The sequence below is a fragment of the Nilaparvata lugens genome, chromosome 6, assembly GCF_014356525.2.
Source record: "Nilaparvata lugens isolate BPH chromosome 6, ASM1435652v1, whole genome shotgun sequence".
NCBI classification, from domain to species: domain Eukaryota; kingdom Metazoa; phylum Arthropoda; class Insecta; order Hemiptera; family Delphacidae; genus Nilaparvata; species Nilaparvata lugens.
The window spans coordinates 64544266-64571423 of record NC_052509.1 but is presented as its reverse complement, the minus strand read 5'-3'; the positions used below and the strand labels follow the sequence as shown (position 1 = coordinate 64571423).

The window sequence follows — 27158 nt, the reverse complement described above, 5'->3', positions numbered from 1 at the left end:
CTTATTGAAGGGTTCCCAAACATATGATTCACTCTGTATATTGATTAAATTTTAGGCTATCAATTCAACAATGCCGATGCATTCTAAATGGTTTTGTATGGGCCATAAAAGCTGAGAATCTAAAAAGGATCTCACAATACAAAAATGTTCACAGTTTCCAACCAGAGCACAGCACCAGTCCACATCTGCACCAAACTTCCCCAAGTGTCAACTGATGACTCACCGACCACTTATTATCCTTTCACTTTCTCTCTAGCGGCTACTCCACCATTTTTCTCTCCTTTCAAGCTGCACTTCCACTCTGCTTTCATTCAAGCAGACTCAAAATGTCCTTCCTACATTTTTCTAGACTGGTCTGAGTTCAATGGAGGACAATACGTTCCGTCCCCCGTCTATATTACTCGCTAACCTATAAATTGTCCTAGCTCCAACAAATCATTACTTTCTATTCCATCTTGATCTTATCATCTGTTTATTTTCATTCTTTCCCAATTCAACTGAAATCATGATGAGGTGGAAAAGTGATTACACAAATATTGACGAATCCACAAAAATCTGGTGTGGCGCACTCACACAACTTTCCTTGCCGTTATGAGAATTGATCACCTGACGCTAGTGTTCTCGCGCATCTCAAGTCTACTTATAAACAAAGATCTGAGCCAGCTGGTGACAGGACAATAACGCTGTAGACATACGAGGTCTGCTATCTCTCCATAGTGAATGATTTGATAGAATCAACAGTTGCCAACAATTTGTAATTGGCTAATCACATTTTCTCGAATTTCGAGCTTATTTTCAATTTTAGGTGAAAATGTTGCAAGACATTAATTGTAGAGATTTTCATGATCAATCTTTTCCACTCAACATTTTTTGTTTAAATTGTATCTGAAGCCTGATAATTGAGAATCTAAAATCAAACTATGCATAGATGGGGCGGAGCTCCTGAAATTTTTACAGGTATGGGACTTGTGGTAGTTGATAGAGCTTATCGATGACTATTTTAAGTATAACTTTGATCAAAATCGTTGGAGCCGTTTTTGAGAAAATCACGAAAAACCCTGTTTTTGACAACATTTTTGCCATTTTAGCCGCCATCTTTAATTGAATTTGATCGAAATTGTTCGTGTCGGTTCCTTATAGGGGAAGGACCTTAAGTTCCAAATTTCAAGTCATTCCGTTAATTGGGGGATGAGATATCGTGTACACAGACGCACATACACTCATACACACACACACACACACACACACCACACACACACACACACACACACACACACACACACATACAGACCAATACCCAAAAACCCCTTTTTTGGACTCAGGGGACCTTGAAACGTATAGAAATTTAGAAATTTGGGTACCTTTATTTTTTTCGGAAAGCAATACTTTCCTTACCTATGGTAATAGGGCAAGGAAAGTAAAAATAAGTTTATTTAAAACCAGAGTTTCAACGCCATACTTGGGATCATCTTCAATGGAAAATGTTATCAACTAAAATCTCTCTATTAATGAAACAAGGCTGACATTGTACATTGAATATTGTCACACTGTTACAGAGAAACATATTACTATATACGATACATTTAACAGATGAATATCACCATCCTTCTTCTCTCTTCTAATTTGTCACATTTTTACTCTCAAATACTCTATGTATCCTCGTTCAGTATCTTTGATCTTTCCCCTGATGATCTTGATCATAATCTATTCAATATTATTTTTATTTTATATCCTACTTATCAATCATAGTTTTTCCTTCATCATAGTCTTCTAGCCTTTTTAACATTCTCCTCCATCTTTGAATACTTTTTCTCCTCTATTGCTAGATTGTGTTTGTCGAGCATTTACTCGAATGTGTTCGTCGAGTATTTGCTCAATTGTGTTCGACGAGTATTGGCTCAATTGTGTTCGACGAGTATTGGCTCGATTGTGTTCGTCCAGCATTTGCTGTTCGTCGAGCATTTACTCAAATGTGGTCGACGAGTATTAGCTCAATTGTGTTCGTCCAGCATTTGCTCGAAAGTGTTCGTCTAACATTTGCTCAAATGTGTTCGTCGAGCATAATATGATCGACTATATTCATCGAGCAATAGATATAGCTCAATCATGTTCGTCGATCATTTGCTCTAATGAGTTCGTCAAGCATTTGCTCCTCGATCATGTTCGTCGAGTATTTGCACGATCATTATCGTCGATCGTTTGTTCGATTTCGTACGTCGTTCATTATCGATCTTGTTTGTCATATGCTCGACAAACAAGATCGATAATGAACGACGTACGAAATCGAACAAACGATCGACGATTGTGAGCTCGATCATGATTGTCGAGCATATACTCGATCATGTTTGTCGTCCATTGCTCAATAATTGTGTTCGTCGAGTATTTGCTAGATTGTGTTTGTCGAGCATTTGCTCGATCATGTTCGTCGAGAATTTGCTCCAATGTGTTCGTCGAGAATTTGGTTCGAATGTTCATCGAGAATTTGCACGAATGTGTTCGTCGAACATTTAATTCGAATGTTTTCGTCGAGAATTTGCTGGATTGTGTTCATCGAGCATTTTAGCGCGCCGCTTCCGTCATTTTGAAAAGGAAATGATCGTTTTGTTTCGCTTTCACAAATGGCATCTGCAAAACTACGAAAATATCAACTGCGATTACAGATTTCACCTTCCGATTGTCAATTGGTTTGCTGGGTCCTTAGCTGGGTAGAAAGCAAGGATAGTACCTAGCATTTAGTACACGGATATTACCTATTACTCTAGCCTTGAGTAGAAAGGAGGAAGTAATATAAGTCACAGTAGAAGATAAATCATTGCAAAGGTTTTGTTTTGGCATGAATAATTGGACAATGATAGGAGATAATATGAGAATAGAGATGGGAAACACAAACTCAATATAATGTAACAAATTAAGTAAGAGATACAGTAGTATAAATAAAAATATGAATCAGAGTACCTTTTTTAAAATTATTTAGTAACGACATTTTTCCGCTAGTCATTCAAGTCATTTGATAATGGCATTAGACTATATAGCCGAAACATGTCCAGACTAAATAAATTTAAAAATGTAATCAGATTTATATTTTTATTCATATTTAAAAGTAGCGATAATAAAAAAAGTTTACGTATCACGAACGTAAGCTCTGGTCTTTGTCTGGAGAAATACTGAAGGAAAGGTTACATGGAAGGGGGTGGCGTTTCCCCCACCAACATGCCCACAAACCGATAAGCAATGACACCTGGGGTCGGATACGACCCAACGTGGTACTAGGAGGGTTTAATAAATTATTTTAAAGAAAACACACGTTTTCTAACTTAAACCTTAATCTTAATCATGAATCTAGTAAGAAAAGTACATAGAAATGAAAAGTTGAATCCATATTATTTATTGAATAAAAATATTTCTCAAAGAAAAGAATGATAGACCTACATAAAACGACATGAGTTTTCAGAATTAACGTACTGTCCTAAATTTTCGAGTGCTATGAAGGTCACATCAACATCCGGTTGTTAAAATTTGATTGCCGATGACCGGAAATTCATGTCAGCAATACCAATCAAATTTGAGTAATATTGGTAATAGGATGATGAGGTTAATTACAATACTAATGAGTGGAACATTTGAGGTTAGAATTACGGAAGAAAAACAATCTCTAAATTGTAATCATTGCTAAAATTGGTTCGTATACCAACGAATATTCAAAATAGAATAAAGACATCAACTTTAACAATAATGTTAAAATAGAAAATTTTCTTCATTCAACATAGCAAATGGAAACATTATAGAGTTGAATATAGTGGATAAAACTAATATTGATACAGATTTTAATTATTATTGATTGATTGACCGAGCGAAGTGAGGTCTAAGATTCAAGTCGACGGTTTGGCATTTCTCTTAATGTTTAAATGTTTATATGTTGCGCATTTACGGCGAAACGCGGTAATAGATTTTCATGAAATTTGACAGGTATGTTCTTTTTTTAATTGCACGTCGACGTATATACAAGGTTTATGGAGATTTTGCATTTCAAGGATAATATAAAAGGAAAAATGAGCCTCCTTCATACGCCAATATTAGAGTAAAAATCAGACTATAGAAATACATAAATCAGCTGACAAGTGATTACACAGATGTGTGGAGAAACCAGTCTATTGCTGTATTTCCATAAGGTCTATAGTTTCATTCAGGTACTTGTGGATCAGAATACTGCGTGAGGTCTACTGTTCAAAGAACTACTAGTTTTATAATGAAGATACTAGCATAGAGAAACAATAGCGTAAGTAGATATCCCATGGTATAGAGAATTTATGTCCCAACTTTTACTGTTATCTCAAGCCGATTACTGTCGATTATTGTCAATTTTTACTGTTTAGTTGGGGTGATAGTGTATGAACGGCACAATTTGAGAGACTACCAGCGTCACACAGCTGCATAGGAAAGAACTTTGTGAACTATCGGCTTGGGATAACAGTAAAAGTTACGACATAAACGCCCTATACCATGGGATATCTACTTATGCTATCGTTTCTCTATGATACTAGCATGAGAAAACGAGATTGGATCAATAGGATGAATTTGTTATATTGATTAGAAGTTTTTGAGTTAAAAGATTTCAAGGAAAATTGTAGACAAAAATGTGTTCGTGGTTCGCGAACTGCATGACTATTTTTATTTTTTTCCTTCTTATTTTTCTATGTCTATCTTTCTATCTTGTTTTTGTAGTAATTTACATTAATTTTTACTGTGCTCATCTATTATAATTTTAATTTCATATTAATACTTATAGTTTATTCATGTACAGTGGTATTTTGTTTTGTACCTGGGTCTTGTTAGACTCAGTGGAAATTGTCATATTGTATAAATAATTAAATACAGAAATGGGAAATTTAGAATAATAATTACTACTCAAACAATGATATAACTGTTAGTCACAACAGAGAGTAGGCTATATACATTCTATCATAATTTTACATTCAATATCCCTGAGTCACAAACTCATAAAATCATTATCGAAAACAGATATCAGATATATCATAAAACTGCAGCAATGCAGATTCAGAAGTAAAGATATTCATAATTTTAATGGTACTGAAATCAACTCATGCTCTTCATTTATAGATATTGATTTTATAAATTTGTCAGATTTTATAGAGTTGTGAAGATGGGAGGAATCGTCTTCTCAACACTATAAAAAATCTGACAAATTTATAGAATCAATATCTATAAATTTATGAATTCAGTAATATTATGACTTAAGACTTGAAATCTATTGAGACTAGTAAATCTGGCTTGAGACAGATCAGTCCAGCCAGAGAAATTGAGATAGTCGTATAGCTTAGAAAACATAAGGGGAAGAGCAGATCCAAAATTTGAATGAAACAGAGAAAGAAAGATATTAAAATGATCAGCACTCACCTCTCTCTTTAGCAGCATGTCCATAACAACTACCACCTCCGCTGACAAGACACTTTTTCTTTTTGCGAAATCTCAAACCTCCCGCACACATCATGCTCGACACCAATTTTTTGAACAGTTTGGCGCCAATTTCTCTCACCACTACTCACAAAAAACACAGCTTTCACGCACGCACATGTTCGCTAACACCACCATTACACCGCCACATGAGCACTCACTATGTGATCTAGTCCTAGACTGACTAAGACACTAGAACACCCTAGTCAAATTAGACCACCACTGATACTGAACTGTTATCTCTTAATAACACTGGAATGTCATCTGGATTTATCTAGAAATATACCCGCTATCTACTTCTTATTTATCTAGATGTCTAACCAAAATCTTGGTTAGTATACGTAGTAATCTCCTAGCGATAACACTGAAATGTCATTTGGTTTATTTAGAAATACATCCGCTATCTACGTGATATTTATCTAGATGTCTATCCAAAATGTTGTTCAGTTTAAGTAGAAGCTATACATAGTTATAGAGTTTAATCGGTCGTTCAGACTATAGCTTTGTAGAGAGAATATTTGAGTCCAAAGAACGGTTGCAATAAATCACTAGGTTCAAAGTTCGCTTGACGCTTGTAATGTGATTTCTGTTGATCAAAATTGGAAAAATATTGAAAGTACTGCAATTCAGATAATAAGCACATAAAGTATATGTGAAAGTGTAATTGCTACACTCTCTGGATTGGTTGAATATTTTTTGAAGTTGTCTTGCATTTGTTTTTAATGTTATGACAATAAACGAATCTTGAATCTTGAACTAATTATAGTATACGTTTTACGTATTACTGCAATTCAGATAATAAACACATAAAATAGTATATTATGTGATAGTATACATGCTACATTCTATGTGATTGCTTCTATATTTTTCACATTGTCTTGGATTTGTTTTCAATGTTTTGACAATAAATGAATCTTGAATTAACGTTGTGTCAGATTTGAATTAACTACAGTATACGAATTTGATTACACGAGAGTTGAAAGAGCTACCTAATCACCTAATCATAAAACTATATTTATAGAATACCATGATTTTGACTAAGGATGATTTCCTGATTACAAAACAAATTAATTCTTGAATAGCTAATCTATTCAAGAATAATTCAAAACATAATAAGTACAAAAACAAGAATAATTATGCTGATGGGATCGAGATTATTTAGTGGGATAATATATAAGAGAAAAGCCTAAATTGGAGAAGATTATCTCTATTATTTGGTTAGTATGCAGTAGTAGTAGAGTATTCTATAATAGAATATTTGGTAAAATCACTTCGCTTATATATGGGCTACTTGATTCAAATAAAAACAATATAAAAACTTTCAGTAGCCTACCCTTTTAATAAAAACTTCAAGATAATTTCAACGAATAGTTTCGACCAAATAATCATATTTTTGATAAAATTAAAAGTAAATATATATGATTAAAATTTAATAACTTCAACCAAAAATAATGAATAAGGGATAAATTAATCATATGGAAATAAACATATGTTCATAAATTACAATTTGTTCATTTTCCTCATTTTAACTTGAAAATGAGCTATGGCACAGCCTACTACAGATAGAAGGCCGGAACATGTTCAATATGGCAATATGTGGTTCCGGCCGACTTTGCTTTATTTGATACTAGCCGTCAGGCTCGCTTCGTTCGCCATATCCGTCTGGCCAGGGGGCTCCGCCCCCTGGACCCCCGGCTGGATCGTCCAAGAATGAGATCAGCAGGCTCGCTTCGCTCGCCTGCATTTTTATCATATGTTAGGACAATCCAGTCGGGGGTCCAGACTAAACGGATATGGCGAGCGAAGCGAGCCTGACTGCTAGTAATATAATATATCCCAGGATTGAAGTAGCAGTGCCCAATCAACATTTTTCCGCGATAAATGCATTTAAATCTTCAACTCTGTGCCAACCTAACAAAGACAACTCAACTTAATGCCAACCTGACAAAATTATTAATTTAGTTGCCAGTTAACAACTGTTTCAAAGAGGTACTCTATCTAGATTATAGTTCTATAGTAACATATGATATGGAAATTTCAATTATAATTGAGAGATTGGGAGAAGAAGAATATACATGCTAAAAGACGAACTTTAAACCCTTAAAAACAACCCTTAGAGTTAAAATATTGCCAAAAGATTTCTTAGTGCGCCTCTAAAGGGCCAACTGAACATACCTACCAAATTTGAACGTTTTTGGTCCGGTAGATTTTTAGTTATGCGAGTGAGTGAGTGAGTGAGTGAGTGAGTGAGTGAGTCAGTCAGTCAGTGAGTGAGTGCCATTTCGCTTTTATATATAGATGCATAGATTCATTATACCATTAGAAAAAAATTATTTTGTAGAATCATTTGTATTATTGTATATTGTGAAATCATTTGCATTTGTTGGTAGGGATAGTAAGTATTTGATTTATGTCAATAATGTGATTATAAACCCACAGAGGTAACGTATGTAAAGAAAGATTAAACTATTGCTATTGGATATCAATTCTTCTGTGATTTTTTGTATACTATTATGCCTGGATATAATTGAGTTAATGGACAAAGTTGAATGAATTATCATTATTCCAGCAATTTATTCATTCAATAACCTATTAATATAAATTATCACTTCTCTTTATAAGGCTACTTTGAAATTATTAAAACATGATATAAATCTTCAATACCGTACTCTTTGAGTTTTTAATAAAAATGGAACTAAAAGTTTGTATATTTTTTTATTATAATATTTGGATTATAGACATTGCAAACTAACAAATTATGTGTAGTGTTTGTGTGGATAGGTACAGGCTATTATCATAGAACTAACTTTTTTCTATGGCTATATACTCGTAACTAGTACCTAACATATAAAATCAGGGGTCATAATAATAAAGATCCGGGACTTATACATGGAATAAACGACACATACCTGTGTGTACATGTGCTATCTACCATGTATACTTACTAACGATCCGACAAAGGAATCATTTATAAGTAGGACTCAATTATCTCAAGGTAATCAACTAAAAAAAGACCAACAAACTACAGAGAAACCCATTTTAAACTGTCACCACTCCTCATAAACAGCACCAAATATTCCCATCCAAACAACACTGACAGATTAAAGTCAGCCTCACTTCAGAAACAAATCTAGCAAATGGAATTCCAGTCTGCAAAATTATTCTGCACCATAGAGAAACATTTCCGGAATGGCTAGACTCACTCATCCCAACAATGGACTCTAATTATATTTACATCCAACCTAAGTGCATTTTCATAATGTTTCTTGGATGTTTTTTTCTTAATGTTTTCTTGTTTCTTCGGCTCCAACACCCTGTTTACTTCTCCATTTTCCACATCGTTTCTTGCAGTATTCACCTTCAGTTTCTAGTTAAACTCTGTCTCAATATCTTTGTAGATTGTCGCTCATTTGTATTCAAGTATGGCTTGTATACTAGGAAAACAGTACCTTTCGTGAGATTGTCAGCATTGTTTAAATCGGATGCATTAGCGTTATACATAAGGAATGCTGTCAAATTTAGGAGATATTTTACAGACAAAAACTGCTACAACATACAAAGGAAGTAGCAAAATACGAAACAAAGAAACTGAATAAATTGTTGAAGACTTTAATTGTACGTGATTAGCGTGATGTAATCGTACTATCAGTCCAATAGTTAAGCCGTCGGTCACGGCTGCCTAAAAAGCAGTCGTTAGGTCATGTCAGAGGCCCTGAAATTGATCAGTTGCGACCTGAAAACTCTGACACCAGACCTGAGCCAGCCAGGTCACTAGATATTATTATTATTATTATTATTATTAGTCCAATAGTACGGATAGATTTATCAGTCAATAGATATCATAAAGTGAGATCTTTCCTCTCACTTTTCAGAGCTTTATTCGTTTATTCTTTATTCATTTATACAATAAATACACTATCGGAATGATAGGGAGAGAAAATATAAGGTAACCTTGTGCTATTCCTCTCCCAAATTTAGATAACGTAACGTTTTACTAAATTTCACTGTCCTTGTAAATGGTGCTACATTTTACTGGTTTTAACAATAGTTGTATCCATTGTGAATGAATAAATAAATAACATTTTAATAGTTGTCTCCATTCTGAATAAATAAATATCACAATACAATAAGTAGTTTGAGGAAATTTGAGAACAGTGTTCCGTCCAATTTAGTTTTTGATAGTGTCAAAAATTTTATTTCACAAATAATAGTACTGTATGTAGTCTGCTATTATGATTTCAATTATTATCTAATAGAACAATGGTTCTCAAACTTTTATGTTTGGAGACTCAGTTTCATTGGTTCAATATACACAATTACTAATTTGAAGGTTTGGTATTATTTTTTTAGAATATTGAATGTTTATTACAGTTTGCTACTCAGAATGATAGTCAAAAGAGAGCGAAGATAGAAGATACAGAAATACAGAGAGAAGATAGAGGATACAATTCACGAATAGGAATAGAGAATAAGACACAGCGTTTGAAAAAGAATAACAACAACTGAAAGAACACCAAAACACGAAAGATTCTGATTGGTTCAGATTGTAACCAAGTCTCCAGTTAAAACATCAACCACCCACTACTTTCTCCTGATTTGTCATTATTTTGTAGCTCCGCCTACTCGAACCTGATTGGTCGACAATAAATCTTGTAGCTCCGGCTACTCGAACCTGATTGGTCGACAATTAATCAAGACAGAATAAACTAAATGCAGAATAATTTTGTAGACTGGAATTCCATTTTCTAGATTTGTTTCTGCTGAAAGTGAGGCTCACTTTATGCTGTCAGTGTTGTTTGAATGGGAATCGTTGGTGTTGTTTGAATGAGGAGTGGTGACAGTTTAAAATTGGTTTCACTGTAGTTTGATGGTCTTTTTTTGTACTGCCACTAGATGGCAGTAGTCTTCAGGTAAAACTGAATGAGCCAACAAAATTTCAATATTTTTGGTTTGGCACATTTTAAAATTATTAGTTGATGAATTAAAACATGGAGAAAAAAATACTAGTAATATATCATCTCTGATGAAACACTGCCATTTTAAAATTTCATTTTCCAATTATACAATTGTAAATTAAAAATTAAGTTTTTCCAATTTTTCAACAACACATACTGAACACTTTTCGCTACCGAAAAGGTACAATACATCAACTACTGCTGCACAAAAACCAATTTCTTTTTTTTTTAATTGAAAAAAACTTAATTTTCGTTTTCCAATTATGAAATTGGAAATCGGAAATTCAGTTTTTTCAATTTTTTAACAAAAATACTGAACACTTTTCGCTACCGAAAAGGTACAATAACATTCGCTACTGCTGCACAAAAACCATTGAATTAATTAATTAATTAATTACAAGCGATAACGACACGCAAAAAGACCACATCGCATGACCAGTAGCAAGGAATTCACGTAATTAAATTAATAGCTCGAATCAGGTAATTGACTTTCAGTACAATTTATTAACAGTCCTAATAGACGGTACTATACTCCCATTTCCTGAAGAGGAAACCAATGATGTAATATGCAATGCTCTAATCTCTAATTAAAATATAAGGTTGTCTTGTGAGTTGATTCTTAAATCTCTCTCTTCCTATGCAAGCTTCTTCAATGTTATGCATTTCTGCTCTTCAATAATCTAATCCTATTCCACTATTCAACTAAATCTTTCTTCTTCAACATCTCAAACTCTCTCTCTTCCTCCTTCATCCAAAACTATTTCTACTTTCTACCTCTTCTTCTTCAATTATTCTATGATTTTTTCAAATCCAAAGGATTGCTCCCGACTGCTTTTCATCAAAATCTTAATCGATATCTTCGAAAGTCATCGAAATCTTCCACTAATCCATCCATCTAATTCTCTCTTCTCCAATATCTTAAGCTCACCTTTTTGTTCTCCATCCAAAACTACTTCTACTTTCTACGTCTTCTTCAATTTTTCTACGATTTTTTCATATCCAAATGAATTCTCTCAACTGCTATTCTTCAAAGTCTTCATTGAGATCTAATTCATCGACATCTTCCACTAATTCTCTCTTCTTCAACATCTCAAACTCTCCTTTCTCAAAAACTACTTATACTTTCTACCTCTTCTTTTTCAATTTTTCTACGTTTTTCAAATCCAAAGGAATGCTCTCGACTGCCATTCATCAAAATCTTAATCAAGATCAAAGTCATTGAAATCTTCCACTAATCCATTCATCTAATTCTCTCTTCTCCAATATCTTAAACTCACCTTTTTCTTCTCCATCTAAAATTACTTCTACTTTCTTTTCTTCTTCTTCAATTTTCCTAATCTGAAAGAATGCTCCCGACTGCTATTCATTAAATCTTAATATCGATATCTTCGAAAGTCATCGAAATCTTCCACTTATCCATCCATCTAATTCACTCTTCTTTGACATCTCAAACTCTCATTTTTCTCCTTCATCCAAAGCTACTTATACTTTTCTAGTCTTCTTTTGTACGATTTTAACAAATCCAAAGGAATGCTCTCGACTGCCATTCATCAAAATCTTCATCGAGATCAAGAATTCATCGACAATGAATTCTTCTTCGTTGAATTCATTCTTCTTCGTCGAATTCATCGAAATCTTCCACTAATTCTCTCTTCTTCGACACCTCAAACTGTCCTTTTTCTGCTCCATCCAAAATTACTTCTACTTTCTACCTCTTCTTTTCCAATTTTTCTACGTTTTTTTCAAATCCAAAGGAATGCTCTCGACTGCCATTCATCAAAATCTTCATCGACATCTTCCAATAATTCTCTCTTCTTCATCTCAAACTCTCCTTTATCTGCTCCATCCAAAACTACTTCTACTTTCTACCTCTTCTTCTTCAATTTTTCTACGATTTTTATCAAATCCAGAGGAATTCTACCGACTGCAATAGGCTACGTCAATTCATCAAAATCTTCATCGAGATCTAAATCATCGATTTTTTTTAATTGAAATCTTCCTCGTCACCTTCATCCATTTCTTGATCATCACTCATTCATCCTCTAATCCATCAACTCAAATCCACAGCCATCAAAGCTAGATCAAGCACCTTCATCAAGCTTCTTGAAGCTCAGAGTCCAGATGATGACCCAAGCATGAGGTTCTTTCCAAACTTTCAGCATTGGTTAAATTAGACGCATTAATCTTATCCATATGAAATCCTGACAGAAGAAAGTGTATTCCACTAGAGACAGAGGATGAACCAAACATGAGTTTCTCTCCAAACTTTCAGCATTAATTAAATGGGAACATTGATACAATTCATCCAAGGAACCCTGACATATGAAAATATATCTCTATCTCACTAGAGACAGAGGATGAGCCACCAAGCATAAGATTCTTTTCAAACTTTCAGAATTGGTTAAATTCGAAGCATTCATTTTATTCACAAGGAAACCTGACAGATGACAGTGTATTACACCAGAGAGAGTGATTGATTGATTGAGTACTTTATTCATGTAGATTACAATATAAACTGGCTTATACACTTATATACAATAGCTTACAATACAGCAAAATTATAGATGAATTTACATAATATAGACTAAGAAAATAATTATTGAACTGTATATGATATGAAAAAGCAATTTGTAATATAATAACTATAGATAATAATCATATTGTTATGCATCTACATAAATTGGCGGAGCTTTGGACATATCAATGTCCATTCTTCGGAAAGAATATTAAAAATATCCTCCCCACTAACTCTACCAAAAGTGAGAGTTAGAGAGAGAGAGAAGAGAGAGAGAGAGAGAGAGAGAGAGAGAGAGAGAGAGAGAGAGAGAGAGAGGAGAGAGAGAGAGAGAGAGAGAGAGAGAGAGAGAGAGAGAGAGAGAGAAGAGAGAGAGAGAGAAAGAGAAAGAGAGAGAGAGAGGAGAGAGAGAGAGAAGAGAGAGAGAGAGAGAGAGAGAGAGAGAGAGTGAGAGAGAGGATGAGCTAAGCATGAGATTCTTTTCAAACCTTCAGCATTGGTCATATTCGAAGCATCAATGTTATTCATGAGGAAACCTGACAGATGAAAATGTATCTAACTAGAGATAGATGCCTTATTCCTATATAGGTATATAAATATCATGTGACCAGCAGAGTTCATAGACCCTGCTACATATATATAGTTATATTAATTGCAGACTGTCAAAAGCTCCCACTCAGCATCGATCAGACTTTGACCGCTCTGATGAACTAAACAAGTTTCATCTAATTAAAAATAACAATTTTCCTCCTCTTTCTCCACCACCTCCACTTAATATTACTTCCCGAACATCTTCGTTCTCCTGGGCATTTTTTCTTCTCACTTTTATTTCCCAAACATCTTCGTTTTAGACATATTTTCCTCTCAATCTTCTTACTTTTACTTCTCAAACATTTCATACTACTAGTATTACATATTTTTTCCACACTACTTCTCATTTTCTCCTTTTTTATGACATCTGGAATTCTTCTCCTCCATCTTAAAATTTAAGATGTAGTTCCTTTCATAGTTTGAGAATGATATTGTATGTATCAATTAATAAATAAATTCTTCTCACTTTCTACTCCAAACATCTACTTCCCAAATCTTACCATTAAATATTTTCTTCACACCACTCCTCATTTTCTTCTTTAAAATCTGGATTTCTTCTCCTTCATCTTAAGACTACTTCTCGCTTTCTACTGAAAATATTGTAAAAGTTTTAATCAATGTGAATATAAAAGAGAAAAAAAACAGAAAATTGATAAAGTAAAATAATTATATAGGTAGATAAGATCAAATAATTGATTTATAAAATGAAGTAGGCTGAAAGTAGATCAGGGTTATCAGTAATATACAGCAGTATGCAGTGGATAATTGGAATAACATGAGTTATATAATAAAATATTATATATATATTATATATATATAATATTATATATATATATATATTATATATATATATATATATATATATATATAATATTATATATATATATATTATATATATACAATTCGTTCTATAACATGGTTTAAAGGTTTATATTGGTGGAATGGGTGAGGGATGGTTGTCATGTGATCGTTCTAGGGCCGGACAGTTTCAGTCATTTGTTCCAAAATATGTTTTTTTAGAGAGAGAGAGAGTGAGAAAGAGGATGAGCTAAGCTTGAGATTCTTTTCAAACCTTCAGCATTGGTCATATTCGAAGCATCAATGTTATTCATGAGGAAATCTGACAGATGAAAGTGTATCTCGCAAGATATAGATGCCTTATTCCTATATAGGTACATAAATATCATGTGACCAGCAGAGTTCATGGACCTTGCTACATATGTATAGTTATATTAATTGCAGACTGTCAAAAGCTCCCACTCAGCATCGATCAGACTTTGACCGCTCTGATGATCTAAACAAGTTTCATCTAATTAAAAATAACAATTTTCCTCCTCCTCCACCACCACTTAATATTACATCCCGAACATCTTCGTTCTCCTAGGCATATTTTCTTCTCACTTTTAATTCCCAAACATCTTCGTTTTAGACATATTTTCCTCTCAATCTTCTTACTTTTACTTCTCAAACTACTTGATACATACTACTAGTATTACATATTTTTTTCACACTACTTCTCATTTTCTCCTTTTTTATGACATCTGGTATTCTTCTCCTCCATCTTAAAATTTAAGATGTAGTTCCTTTCATAGTTTGAGAATGATATTGTATGTATCAATTAATACATAAATTCTTCTCACTTTCTACTCCAAACATCTACTTCCCCAAATCTTACTATTAAATATTTTCTTCACACCACTCCTCATTTTCTTCTTTAAAATCTGGAATTCTTCTCCTCCATCTTAAAAATACTTCTCGCTTTCTACTGAAACTTCTCTAATTTTTCTTGGTTTTTATAAAAATTTGTATCCCTTCCATCGCTGTTTATCACTATTCTCCTTATTTATCAACGCTCTCTCTTTTCATGATCACCTTTCTATTTGTATTCAGTTTCTCTTCTCCTGATCCTCTTGTTTCTTGTTCTATTATTTTCTGGTCTCTCTCTCTCTCTCTTTTCTTTTTTCTCTTTCTTTTTTCTTTGTTTCTTCGATATTATCATTCCGTCATAAACTTTTTATTTATTTTTCAACAGATCATTGTTATTTTACATATTAAAAATGCTCTAGTTTCAAGTTTATTCAACTAATCCATTTTTTTTTCATCTAAAATATGGTTTTGTTTCATTTTTCTAATACTGAGTGTCGTTGTTAAATTATAATATAGCATTGTATTGGAGGGTTAAGTGTAAGAGAGGGCCGACTGCACCCTAACTTCGCCCTCCTACGTCAAAAATAAAGGCAGTCATTCTATTCTCTCTCTCTCTCTTTACATAAATAAAGAAATCCAATCTAATCTCTCTCTCTCTCTCTCTTTACATAAATAAAGAAATCCAATCCAATCTCTCTCTCTCTTTCTTTCCTTCTCCATTATCCATTCTTCACAAGTTCTACATTCCCTTGATTTTTTCATTCTCCATTCTCTCATATTCTTATTCTCTTCTACTTCTATTTTCTGCTCTCCTTCATCATCTGATTTTTATTATTTCTCTTCATTTTTCAAGTCCCACCTCCTCTCTACATTCTCATTCTTCATTTCCTCATTCTCTTATTCTCTTCTACTACTCAGATGGGATGCATTTTTGCCCCAGGCGAAGTAGTACTTATTACACCAATCTTTCAACACCATCTATTACTTCAAGTCAACTTTATTTATTTCACCTGATTTGTTAACACTAATCGATCTATCAAGATGAGCTACAGATGATTGAAATGTGTAAAGTTGAAAACAAACATATTACATTGAAAAGTTAAGACACTTGGAAACATTCATCACTAGATTACTAAACTCCCTTTCCCCTTATTGAACTAGAGCATTAAGGTAGACGCACACAGATCGTCATCGGACAGACGGCACGCATCGGACGGATCGGATGATTAGATTTGATGCATTGTTTTCAATTATTGGAGTGCGCATACCTATACGGACGGATGCGGGTAGGTATGCGCACTCCAATTGGAAACAATGCATTAAATCTAATTTTCCTACAGTTACCTTGAAAAGTGACGATTCCTGCACTGATTACAGAACGCAAAGATTCACTTTTCCGCTCTAGTGCGGGAAAAAATTTTTCTGCACTCCAGCTTTGCAACATGGCAACACAAAATAGTTGGTGGGTTATATAGAGGATTAGTGCACGAAAACAAAAATTAAGTTGGTAACAATGACTGTGGTTAGATTTAGATAAGAAACATTTCAATGGCTACCCTACATTTTTATGATAAAATCTCAATCTAGAAATCCAAAACAAGAATAATGCTCATCTAAATCATAATTGAATAATCATCGTTTACGAATTCTCATCATTTAATAATAAAAATAATAGTTCTTTTCTATTGATAATTATTATTTCAACTGCAAGAAATGAGAAAAGTAGCAAATATACATTATAAAATTCGAATTTTGAGGTTAAATGATTACCGTTCGATATTCATATAAATAAAACTAATAAAAAACATAACAATACTACAATAAATAATCTCTGTTGTCTATGTTATTTTTATAAATATTTTTCAGTTTACTTTGAGCATTTTTCTCGGTAATTTGAGCAAAAGTCTAAATTTCTGAATCGTGTTTCAGTAATTTTTAGCTGGATGAAACAAACTTAGGTACGATTCTTCCCGCTAGGTCGCGCGCTTGTCGGTTCAGCCATCTTGTTGTATTCAGCCATCTTGCATCTCGATTCAGCCAACAAGCTGTTGGCGTGTATTTTAAATGTGAATTTTTTGTTCCATCTGTAGCCTATTTTTTCTGATTCTTGAATGAATAAAAATGAGAAATTTGGCTGAGACTTTTTAGCTTCAATTGGATTATTAATTTTTAAATGAATTAAGGTTGTTATTAATAACAGCATCACACACACACAAACATTTGATGGATTTCAGCCATTATTTTACCCATAATTACCGACTTTTCATATTCAATGGTAACTGTAGGAAAAATTTAATGAAAAAATACGTGCGCAAAGTTCCTCTGCTGCACTCAAGAAGCCATTCCACCCTCGCCTACGGCTCGGACGTAAACGTTTCTTTCGGTTCAGCAAACTGTCACTTTGCGCACTAGTTGCACAAATAACTAAATCCGATCCGTCCGATGCGTGCCGTCCGTCCGATGACGATCTGTGTGCGCCTACCTTTAATCCCCTTCTTGAACTTGTCCCCTTACTGAGCCAAGGATAGTATACAGGTATAGTACATATAGTATAACTGTACAGCTCATCTATATACTATTATTGTTACGGAGCTACCTTTCAGGTCAATTTATTTAACAGATCAGCTGTTATTAGATTGTAGTTTTTACTTTCCTTGCCCTATTACCATAGGTAAGGAAAGTATTGCTTTCCGAAAAAATTAAGGTACCCCAATTTCTAAATTTCTATACGTTTCAAGGTCCCCTGCGTCCAAAAAAGTGGTTTTTAGGTATTGGTCTGTATATATATATATATATATATATATTATATATATATATATATATATATATATATGTGTGTGTGTGTGTGTGTGTATGAGTGTATGTGCGTCTGTGTACACAATATCTCGTCTCCCAATTAACGGAATGACTTGAAATTTGAAACTTAAGGTCCTTTCACTATAAGGATCCGACACGAACAATTTCGATCAAATGCAATTCAAGATGGCGGCTAAAATGGCGAAAATGTTGTCAAAAACAGGGTTTTTTGTGATTTTCTCGGAAACGGCTCCAACGATTTTGATCAAATTCATACCTAAAATAGTCATCGATAAGCTCTATCAACTGCCACAAGTCCCATATCTGTAAAAATATCAGGAGCTCCGCCCCATCAATGCAAAGTTCGATGTTAGATTCCCAATTATCAGGCTTCAGATACATTTTAAACAAAAACAATCAAGTGGAGTAGATTGAGCATGAAAATCTCTACAATTAATGTTTAGTAACATTTTCACAAAGAATTTGAAATCTTTTGAGCCAATTTTCGAGGAGCGTTTGTGGGCGAACTTGGAATTTGTACAACTTTTCTTTCAAGTTTGCATTGAAAGAGTAGGTGTTGTGGAATGTGGAACTCAGACTTGTATAGAAAACGAGCAATTTTCTGCTGAAACATTTGACATTTGCATGAAATTCGATGTTAAAATCAACACTACTTATACTGCATTCGAATTTATTGACTATTTTATTCATCTTATGATTTTTATCGACATAGACTAACGATATTTATCACTATGCAATATCGTATATTAGGCCAACAATATTATCATAATCATGAATCTTGTTAAGAGATAAAGTCTGTTAGTTTTCCCATTCTTGTAAGAATTTTCAATAAAATTTATAAATTACTTCTATAAGAAATGATTGGTAAATGTAAAATATTAAATTTAGATACCTCATGAGAGAGAGAGGCTTTTGTTCTTTTAAGAATGAATTCATGGCATCAATATCATGATTGGAAATTTCAAAATAATTACTATTAGTTAATCATTTACATTAACCAATACACAAATCTAATACATGATTAGAAAAGGACCAACAGGCCTAGCCCAAATGTTCCCTTTCCTGAATTTTGATAGTAGTAAGTCAATGTCTAAAAGGTAGGCTATTTTGCTTCACTTTGAATCAAATTCCGAGTCCAGAAATATACAAACCAAAATTTAGAATTTAATTAGATTGAAAACCGAAAAGGATAACAACATTGCACCAAACTGTAAACTGTAAAGTTTTCAAAACTTGAAAATGAAAACATTGAATTATTTAAAAATCTGGTGTGGCGCACTCACAAAACTTTCCTTGCCGTTATGAAAATTGATCACCTGACGCTAGTGTTCCCGCGCATCTCAAGTCTACTATTCAAATATTTGAGCCAGCTGGTGACAGGGCAATAACGCTGGAGACACACATGAGTTCTGCTATCTCTTCATAGTGAATGATTTAATAGAATCAACATTAATTTGCAATTGAATAATCACATTTTCTCGAATTTAAAGCTTATTTTCAATTTTAGGTGAAAATGTTACTGAACATTAATTGTAGAGATTTTCATACTCAATCTACTCCACTTGATTTTCTTTGTTTCAATTGTATCTGAAGCCTGATAATTGGGAATCTATCTGCATTGATGGGGCGGAGCTCCTGAAATTTTTACAGATATGGGACTTGTGGCAGTTGATAGAGCTTATCGATGACTATTTTAGGTATGAATTTGATCAAAATCGTTGAAGCCGTTTCCGAGAAAATCACGAAAAACCCTGTTTTTGACAACATTTTCGCCATTTTAGCCGCCATCTTGAATTGCATTTGATCGAAATCGTTCGTGTCGGATCCTTATAGTGAAAGGACCTTAAGTTCCAAATTTCAAGTCATTCCGTTAATTGGGAGATGAGATATCGTGTACACAGACGCACATACACTCATACACACACCCACACACACACACACACATACAGACCAATACCCAAAACCCACTTTTTTGGACTCAGGGGACCTTGAAACCTATAGGAATTTGGGAACCTTAATTTTTTTCGGAAAGCAATACTTTCCTTACCTATGGTAATAGGGCAAGGAAAGTAAAAATTTATGACCAAGTTCCAAGAACCAAGTTGAGAAACCCTTCAGAATATTTGAAAAAAATCTATTAACTTCAAATTAATGTACTTAAAAGACCATTCATGTATATGTTACAGTTCTATAAAACTCATTTCTGGACATAAAATTCAAATTGAAGACCACATCTTTATCTAATTCATTGTTCTAAAAAATCGTTCGATCTTCAAGCGCGGAGAAACAACATAGAAATTATGAAATTAGACAGAACTTACATGATTTTATAAGTAGGGTCTCCTATTATTTCAGAAATTTGAATACCCCGAGGCGAAATGAAGTAATGCAGCAAATATCCGAGGTCAAGAACATTGATTTTAATTGCCTCTCCACTTGCGAAACCGGTTCGGTGCGCCACTGTGATGGACAAGGGAATTTTTCTTGAAATAATTAATCCCTACGAATAAATATGTTGAGAACGGTGTTTATGTAGGTAAAAAATTCAGCTCCAACACACTGATTAAGCCAATGACCTGATTACGAGCTGTTTGCAAATGTCAACAACCGTTTCGATCAAAAACAAAATCTAGGTTGAAACTTTATTTTTATCTTCGTTTTATTGATCAAAGTTACCCAGTAGCTTGCAGTTGCAATGACTGTAATTTTAAGTATCTATCAAGTCAAGTGTTGCAATTTTCATATCATTTTTTTCAAGTCCAAATTGCTTTTACTACTTGTAACAGCCTCAAACTCAAAATATGACTTGGAAAATGACTCATTTCAGATTCAATAAATGAAATAATATTTTGATAAATAATAAAATAGACTCGTAATCAGTACTTCCAGTGATGTTCGTGATAACCTTTCAGAAACTATAGTACTAGTGTTCACTATAATGTGGTCCACGTTATAATGGCAGTGTTTGATTAGCAATGTTATTGCTATCCTTTTCTATCATTCAACAAATCGGATAGCGCAATCTCTTTCTTGCTTTGCTCTATTGCCAGATCGTCTTTTAACTTATGTAGAATTAATAATTAATTAACAAAATATTTCATCTTAATTATGAAAATTCATGATCAAATTATTCACGTTATAATGGCAGTGTTTGATTAGCAATTATCTATCATCCAATAAAGCGGATAGTGCTATCTCTTTCTCGCTTTGCTCTGTTGCCAGTTCGTCTTTTAACAATGAAGAATTGATAATTAATTAACAAAATATTTCATCTCAATTATGAAAATTCATTATGAAATTATTGAAAATATAATTTCTTGCTTAATAAAATATAATTGATTGAAAAGAGGTTGTCTTTTAAAAATTAAGAATTCATAATTAATTAACATAATACTTCATCTTGATTATGAAAATTCATTATGAAACTAATTGAAAATATTTTCTCTTGCTTAATAAAATCTAATTGATTACTTAAGACGAGAACAGTTAATACATTAATAAACCTGTATTAGCTAGCGTCTAAAGAAGGCAGACAAGACAGAGCATCGGCAACGTTGTTCTCCTATCTTTCATCACTGCCATTATAACGTGGACCTCAGTGTAGTTCTTTGTGATGGATGGATTGAGAATACGTATAAAATTTCAATAATATTTGAATCACCAATTTATCCATCCTAACAATAGCTGAATTGACTCTAAAAAATAGTTATTTGTGCAACTAGTGCGCAAAGTGACAGTTTGCTGCACCGAAAGAAACGTTTACGCCCGAGCCGTAGGCGAGGGCGGAATGGTTTCTTGAGTGCAGCAGAGGAACTTTGCGCACGTATTTCACATTAAGTTTTTCCTACAGTTACCATTGAATATGAAAAGTGGGTAATTATGGGTAAAATTGCCTGAAATGCATCAAATGTTTTTCTGTGTAATTTTATTATTGATAAAAACCTTAATCCTAAAATCCTAAAGTCCTCGTTGTCCTTGGTTATAATATATAATGAATAATAATTAGCGCGTTGTGCTTCGTTGCACGTCTGCTCAGTATAGCAGCCACAGCAGTCACTGTTACCAACTTCATTTTGATTTTGCTGCACTGTTGCTCCATATAACCTACTAAGTATTTTGCGTTGCCATGTTGCAAATCTGGAGTGCAGAATAATTTTTCCCGCACTAGAGCGGAAAAGTGATTCTTTGCGTTCTGTAATCAGTGCAGCAATGGCCACTTTTCAACGTAACTGTAGGAAAACAATATTTCTTCAACCTGTTAAACTAATACCCTGACATGAAGTACTAAACCAATAAGGTGATAAAACAGGGTATAACTAGAATCTGTTCACTTGTATAGGCTATTCTATTGGAATCAATAAAAACAATACAAAAACATGTAGTACCATTCTTATTTAAAACTTTAAAACATTTGTCAATTTTAACATTTGTTGAATGATTCCCCAGAGATGTTAATTCCAACATTTGTTGAACTGTTTTAAATAAAAAGGGTACTACATGTTTTTTATATTGATTCTATTAATTTTAGGGTATCACTATCATCTTCCTACCCTAAAAATCGAATTTCAACAATGAAATCCCATCATTTGACTCTGATAACGCAGTAGAGAACATCTTCTTCTATGCTCTGACTATCATAACTACAATAACTATACTTTTTTTACCCAGCCAATAATGTACACGTTATTCTCCAACGACGTTATTTCCAACGGCTGATATGAAGTTCTAAACCAATAAGTAGATAATAAGGTATACCCTGAAAAATCTGGTGTGGCGCACTCACACAACTTTCCTTGCCGTTATGAAAATTGATCACATGACGCTAGTGTTCACACACATCTCAAGTCTACTTATAAACAAAAATTTGAGCCAGCTGGTGACAGGACAATAACGCTGGAGACATACGAGGTCTGCTATCTCTTCATAGTGAATCATTGAATAGAATCAACAGTTGCTAACAGTTTGCAATTGGATAATCACATTTTCTCGAATTTCGAGCTTATTTTCTATTTTAGGTGAAAATGTTACTGAACATTAATTGTAGAGATTTTCATGCACAATCTTTTCCACTCGAAATTTTTCGTTTAAATTGTGTCTGAAGCCAGATAATTGGGAATCTAAAATCAAACTTTGCATAGATGGGGCGGAGCTCCTGAAATTTTTACAGATATGAGACTTGTGGCAGTTGATAGAGCTTATCGATGACTATTTTAGGTATGAATTTGATCAAAATCGTTGGAGCCGTTTCCGAGAAAATCACGAAAAACCCTGTTTTTGACAACATTTTCGCCATTTTAGCCGCCATCTTGAATTGCATTTGATCGAAATTGTTCGTGTCGGATCCTTATATTGTAAGGACCTTAAAGTCCAAATTTCAAATCATTCCCTTAATTTGGAGATGAGATATCGTGTACACAGACGCACATACACTCATACAAACACATACACACACACACACACACACAAACACACACACATACAGACCAATACCCAAAAACCACTTTTTTGGACTCAGGGGACCTTGAAACGTATAGAAATTTAGAAATTTGGGTACCTTATTTTTTTTTCGGAAAGCAATACTTTCCTTACCTATGGTAATAGGGCAAGGAAAGTAAAAACTAGTTTCAACGATTTGAATCCCAGCATTTGACTCTGACAACGGAGTAAAGAACATCTTATCTTCTTCTATGCTCTGACTATCATAACTATAATCCTTTTACCCAGCCAATAATGTACAGGTTATTTTCCAACGGGGTTATTTAGAGACAATAATGATGATGATGATGATTATGCAGGCAAGCAGTGCATAATACGATTCATTTTCAAGTGTCAGCATTCCTCATAAACAACATGAATGCTTCCCATTCATGAAATGCTGACAGTTAAAAGTGATTCATCTTCGTGATGTCAATAAATTAGCTTCAATTACTGGTGGGAGGGAAAGAAGAAGGGATTTCTGGGAAGGATAATAGACGACTATAACACAAGAAAGGGGTGACCTTATGGCATCACTGACTTGACTACAGCCTAGCACGCTATGGGGTGTTGTACTGTATTCTCTCACTCTCTCCCGACTATCTCTCTTCTTCACTCTATTATCTTTAACACTCATTCCTGAACATCTTTTATCACTATCTTATTCCCCAACATCTTCTCTTCTTCATCAGTTGCTCCCCCTAGGATTTGTTTTTCATCTATCATTTATTTATCCTCTCACTCACTCAATTACTCACTCACTAACTATGAAATTTAATTTTAATGTTTTTTTGTTTTCCTGGTTATCAAGAGAACAGTTTAATTCTCTCTCTCTTCCTGATTCTATCCCTTTTCTCACTTTCTCTCCCTCTCCTCTCACTCTCTCTCCCTGATTCTCTCCCTTTCCTATCATTCTCTCTCTATCCCTGATTCTCTCCCTCTACTCTCTCTCTCTCCCCTGATTCTTTCCCTTCCTCTCTCTCTCCTTTTCCTCACTCTCTCACCCCCCTGATTTTCTCCCTTTCCTCACTCTCTCACCCCCCTGATTTTCTCCCTTTCCTCTCTCTCTCTCCCTGATTCTCTCCCTTTCCTATCTCTCTCTCCCTCCCCGGTTCTCCCTTTCCTCTCTCTCTCTCCCCTGATTCTTTCCCTTTCCTCTCTATCTCTCTATCCCCCCCTGATTCTCTCCTTTCCTCTCAATCTCTCTCCCTTTCCTAACACACACACATTCCCCTCTCTCACACCCTGATTCTCTTCCTTTCCTCACTCTCTCTCTCTCCCTGATTTTCTCCCTTTCCTCTCTCTCTCTCCCCCTGATTCTCTCTCTCTCTTTCCCTCCCTTTCCAACATCCATTCGTTGACACGCTACGTGGCTGCTCCACTGCCGTGATCTATCTCGTTCCAACCACAGAGTGTAGAATGTAATGTATATATTCTATACTCTGTGGTTGCAGGGACCCATACCGTTTCCCACCTACAGCAACCCATAATTGATGAAATACCTCTGTGAGCCCACTACCCACTAAATTATTTTCAAGTCAAACCTTTTCGAATAAACAACATCAACCATGATTGCAAGGGTATCGTGCAATGAATAGATGATAGCTTAGCATTACGAGAACGAATTCATTTCGAAATCTTGATAAGACTACTGACATTGACTATTTACTTTCCATGGATTCACACTGAATTGCTTAATACAGGTGATTATTGTAAGAGTGAGAGTTATATGAGACTTACTAGCCGTCAGGCTCGCTTCGATCGCCATACCCGTCTAGCCAGGGGGCTCCGCCTCCTGGACCCCCAACTGGATCGTCCAAGAATGAGATCAGCGGGCTCGCTTCGCTCGCCTGCATGTAGACCTCAGCGGAACCTCTGTACCGAATTTGAACGTATTATGTCAATTTGATCTCGAAAAACACCTGTTACTATATCGGCGTATCTTTGGCAAACAAAATTCTTCCACCTCAGCTAAACCTGTGTACTGAATTTTTTTAAATATATTCCCATCAATTATTGAAAAAGGTGAGAAAACGCAGAAAAGCTGAGAAAACTATTTTCATTTTGGCTAATTGGATAAATTGGTACTTAGGAGGTCCTGGATAAATGCATTTCAATCTTCAACTTGGTGCCAACCTAATAAAGTCAACTCAACTTAATGCCAACCTGACAAAATTTTTAATTTAGTTACCAGAACAACTGTTTCGAAGAGGTACTCTCTCTAGATTATAGTTCTATATTAACATATGGTATGGGCATTTCAATTATAATAATTTTAAGATATTGGAATAAGAAGAATATACATGCTAAAAGACTAATTTTCAACCCTTAAAAACCACCCTTAGAGTTAAAATATCGCCAAAAGATTTCTTAGTGCGCCTCTAAAGGGCCAACTGAACATACCTACCAAATTTGAACGTTTTTGGTCCGGTAGATTTTTAGTTATGCGAGTGAGTGAGTGAGTCAGTCAGTCAGTCAGTCAGTACCATTTCGCTTTTATATATATAGATAGAAGATATATGAGTGAGAGTTAGAGTTTTCACTCAAATGAAATTAGAAAAAGTTTGAGATTTCAAAATCTTAATAGGACTACCAACATTGATTTTCCATGGATTTACTCTGAATTGCTTAATACAGGAGAGCTTGAGTTATAGGTGACTCAAATGAGATTAGGAAGGTTTATAAAGTTTATTAAGATTATTTATTCAGCAGATGGCTTATTAGTATTAGCTATAGTCTTCTTGACAGAAAGTCACTTAATTGGAATATTTTTAATTGTGCTAATAATCTTCTAACCCATATACGAAGAGAATAATAAATTGTTTACAGTTCAATTCGTCAACGAACTGTAGTTTTTCATGAAACATAAGCAAAATAAACGACAATCATCAAAATCTGAAATAATTCAGTAGATATAAACTGAGAGCGCTAGACCACTTTTTTGCTTGAAATCCCCCTCACCACTCCCCCCACTCCGATCCCACACCCCCCCCGCCCTCACCCCTCACCCAACAGGGTGGGGGGTGTTCTAAGAAAATATTTCCTCTGTTCTAAAAATAGATTTTCCCTTCCCCTTCCCCATTGAGGACGAGGGGGCTTTCTCTCTCTCTCTCTCAAAATAGATTTTTCCCTTCCCCCGCTCCAGTGGAGATGAGGGGGGTGAAGAAAGAGAAAGAGATATATCTCTCTCTCTCTCAAATAGATTTTCCCTTCCCCTTCCCCAGTATAGATGAGGGGGGTGGATATTGAGTGAGGGAAAAAATAATTTCCCTTTGAGGGGGAAAAATTCCCTCTCTAAATCTATTGCTATACTGACAGATTAAAGTGAATTGAGAAATTCCCTATCTCTCTCTACATCTAATGCTATACTTACAGATTAAAGTGAATTGAGAAATTCCCTATCTATCTCTCTACATCTATTGCTATACTGACAGATTAAAGTGAATTGAGAAATCCCCTATCTCTCTCTCTACATCTATCGCTATACTGTCAGATTAAAGTAAATCCATATCTCTACAGAGAGGTCAATGATCTAAGTTCTTTTACATTTTTTATCTGCAATATCGTACAAGCATTTCCAAAGTTCATCAGAATTTTTAACAACAGATAATGGTGAATCATTTGTACAATCATAATGTAGATGTCCACTGTCTAGTATATCGAGTAATTCAAATATCTCAGATAAA

General features: G+C 34.3%; 1 protein-coding gene across 6 annotated transcripts in view; it reads right to left on the bottom strand.

The window, feature by feature from the left end:
- Window positions 1-27158, bottom strand: part of LOC111062204 (tyrosine-protein kinase Abl) — a 227440-nt gene that overhangs the window by 108560 nt on the left and 91722 nt on the right. The window contains exon 1 of one of the 6 annotated variants that reach the window (XM_039431670.1): window positions 5416-5983. The exons of 4 other annotated variants lie outside the window; for them this stretch is intronic. In XM_039431670.1, the coding sequence (XP_039287604.1) occupies window positions 5416-5509 (94 nt within the window). In that variant the 5' untranslated portion in view covers window positions 5510-5983. Of the gene's footprint in view, window positions 1-5415; window positions 5984-27158 lie in introns of those variants that run through there. One more of the 6 variants, XM_039431672.1, reaches the window with a different exon arrangement.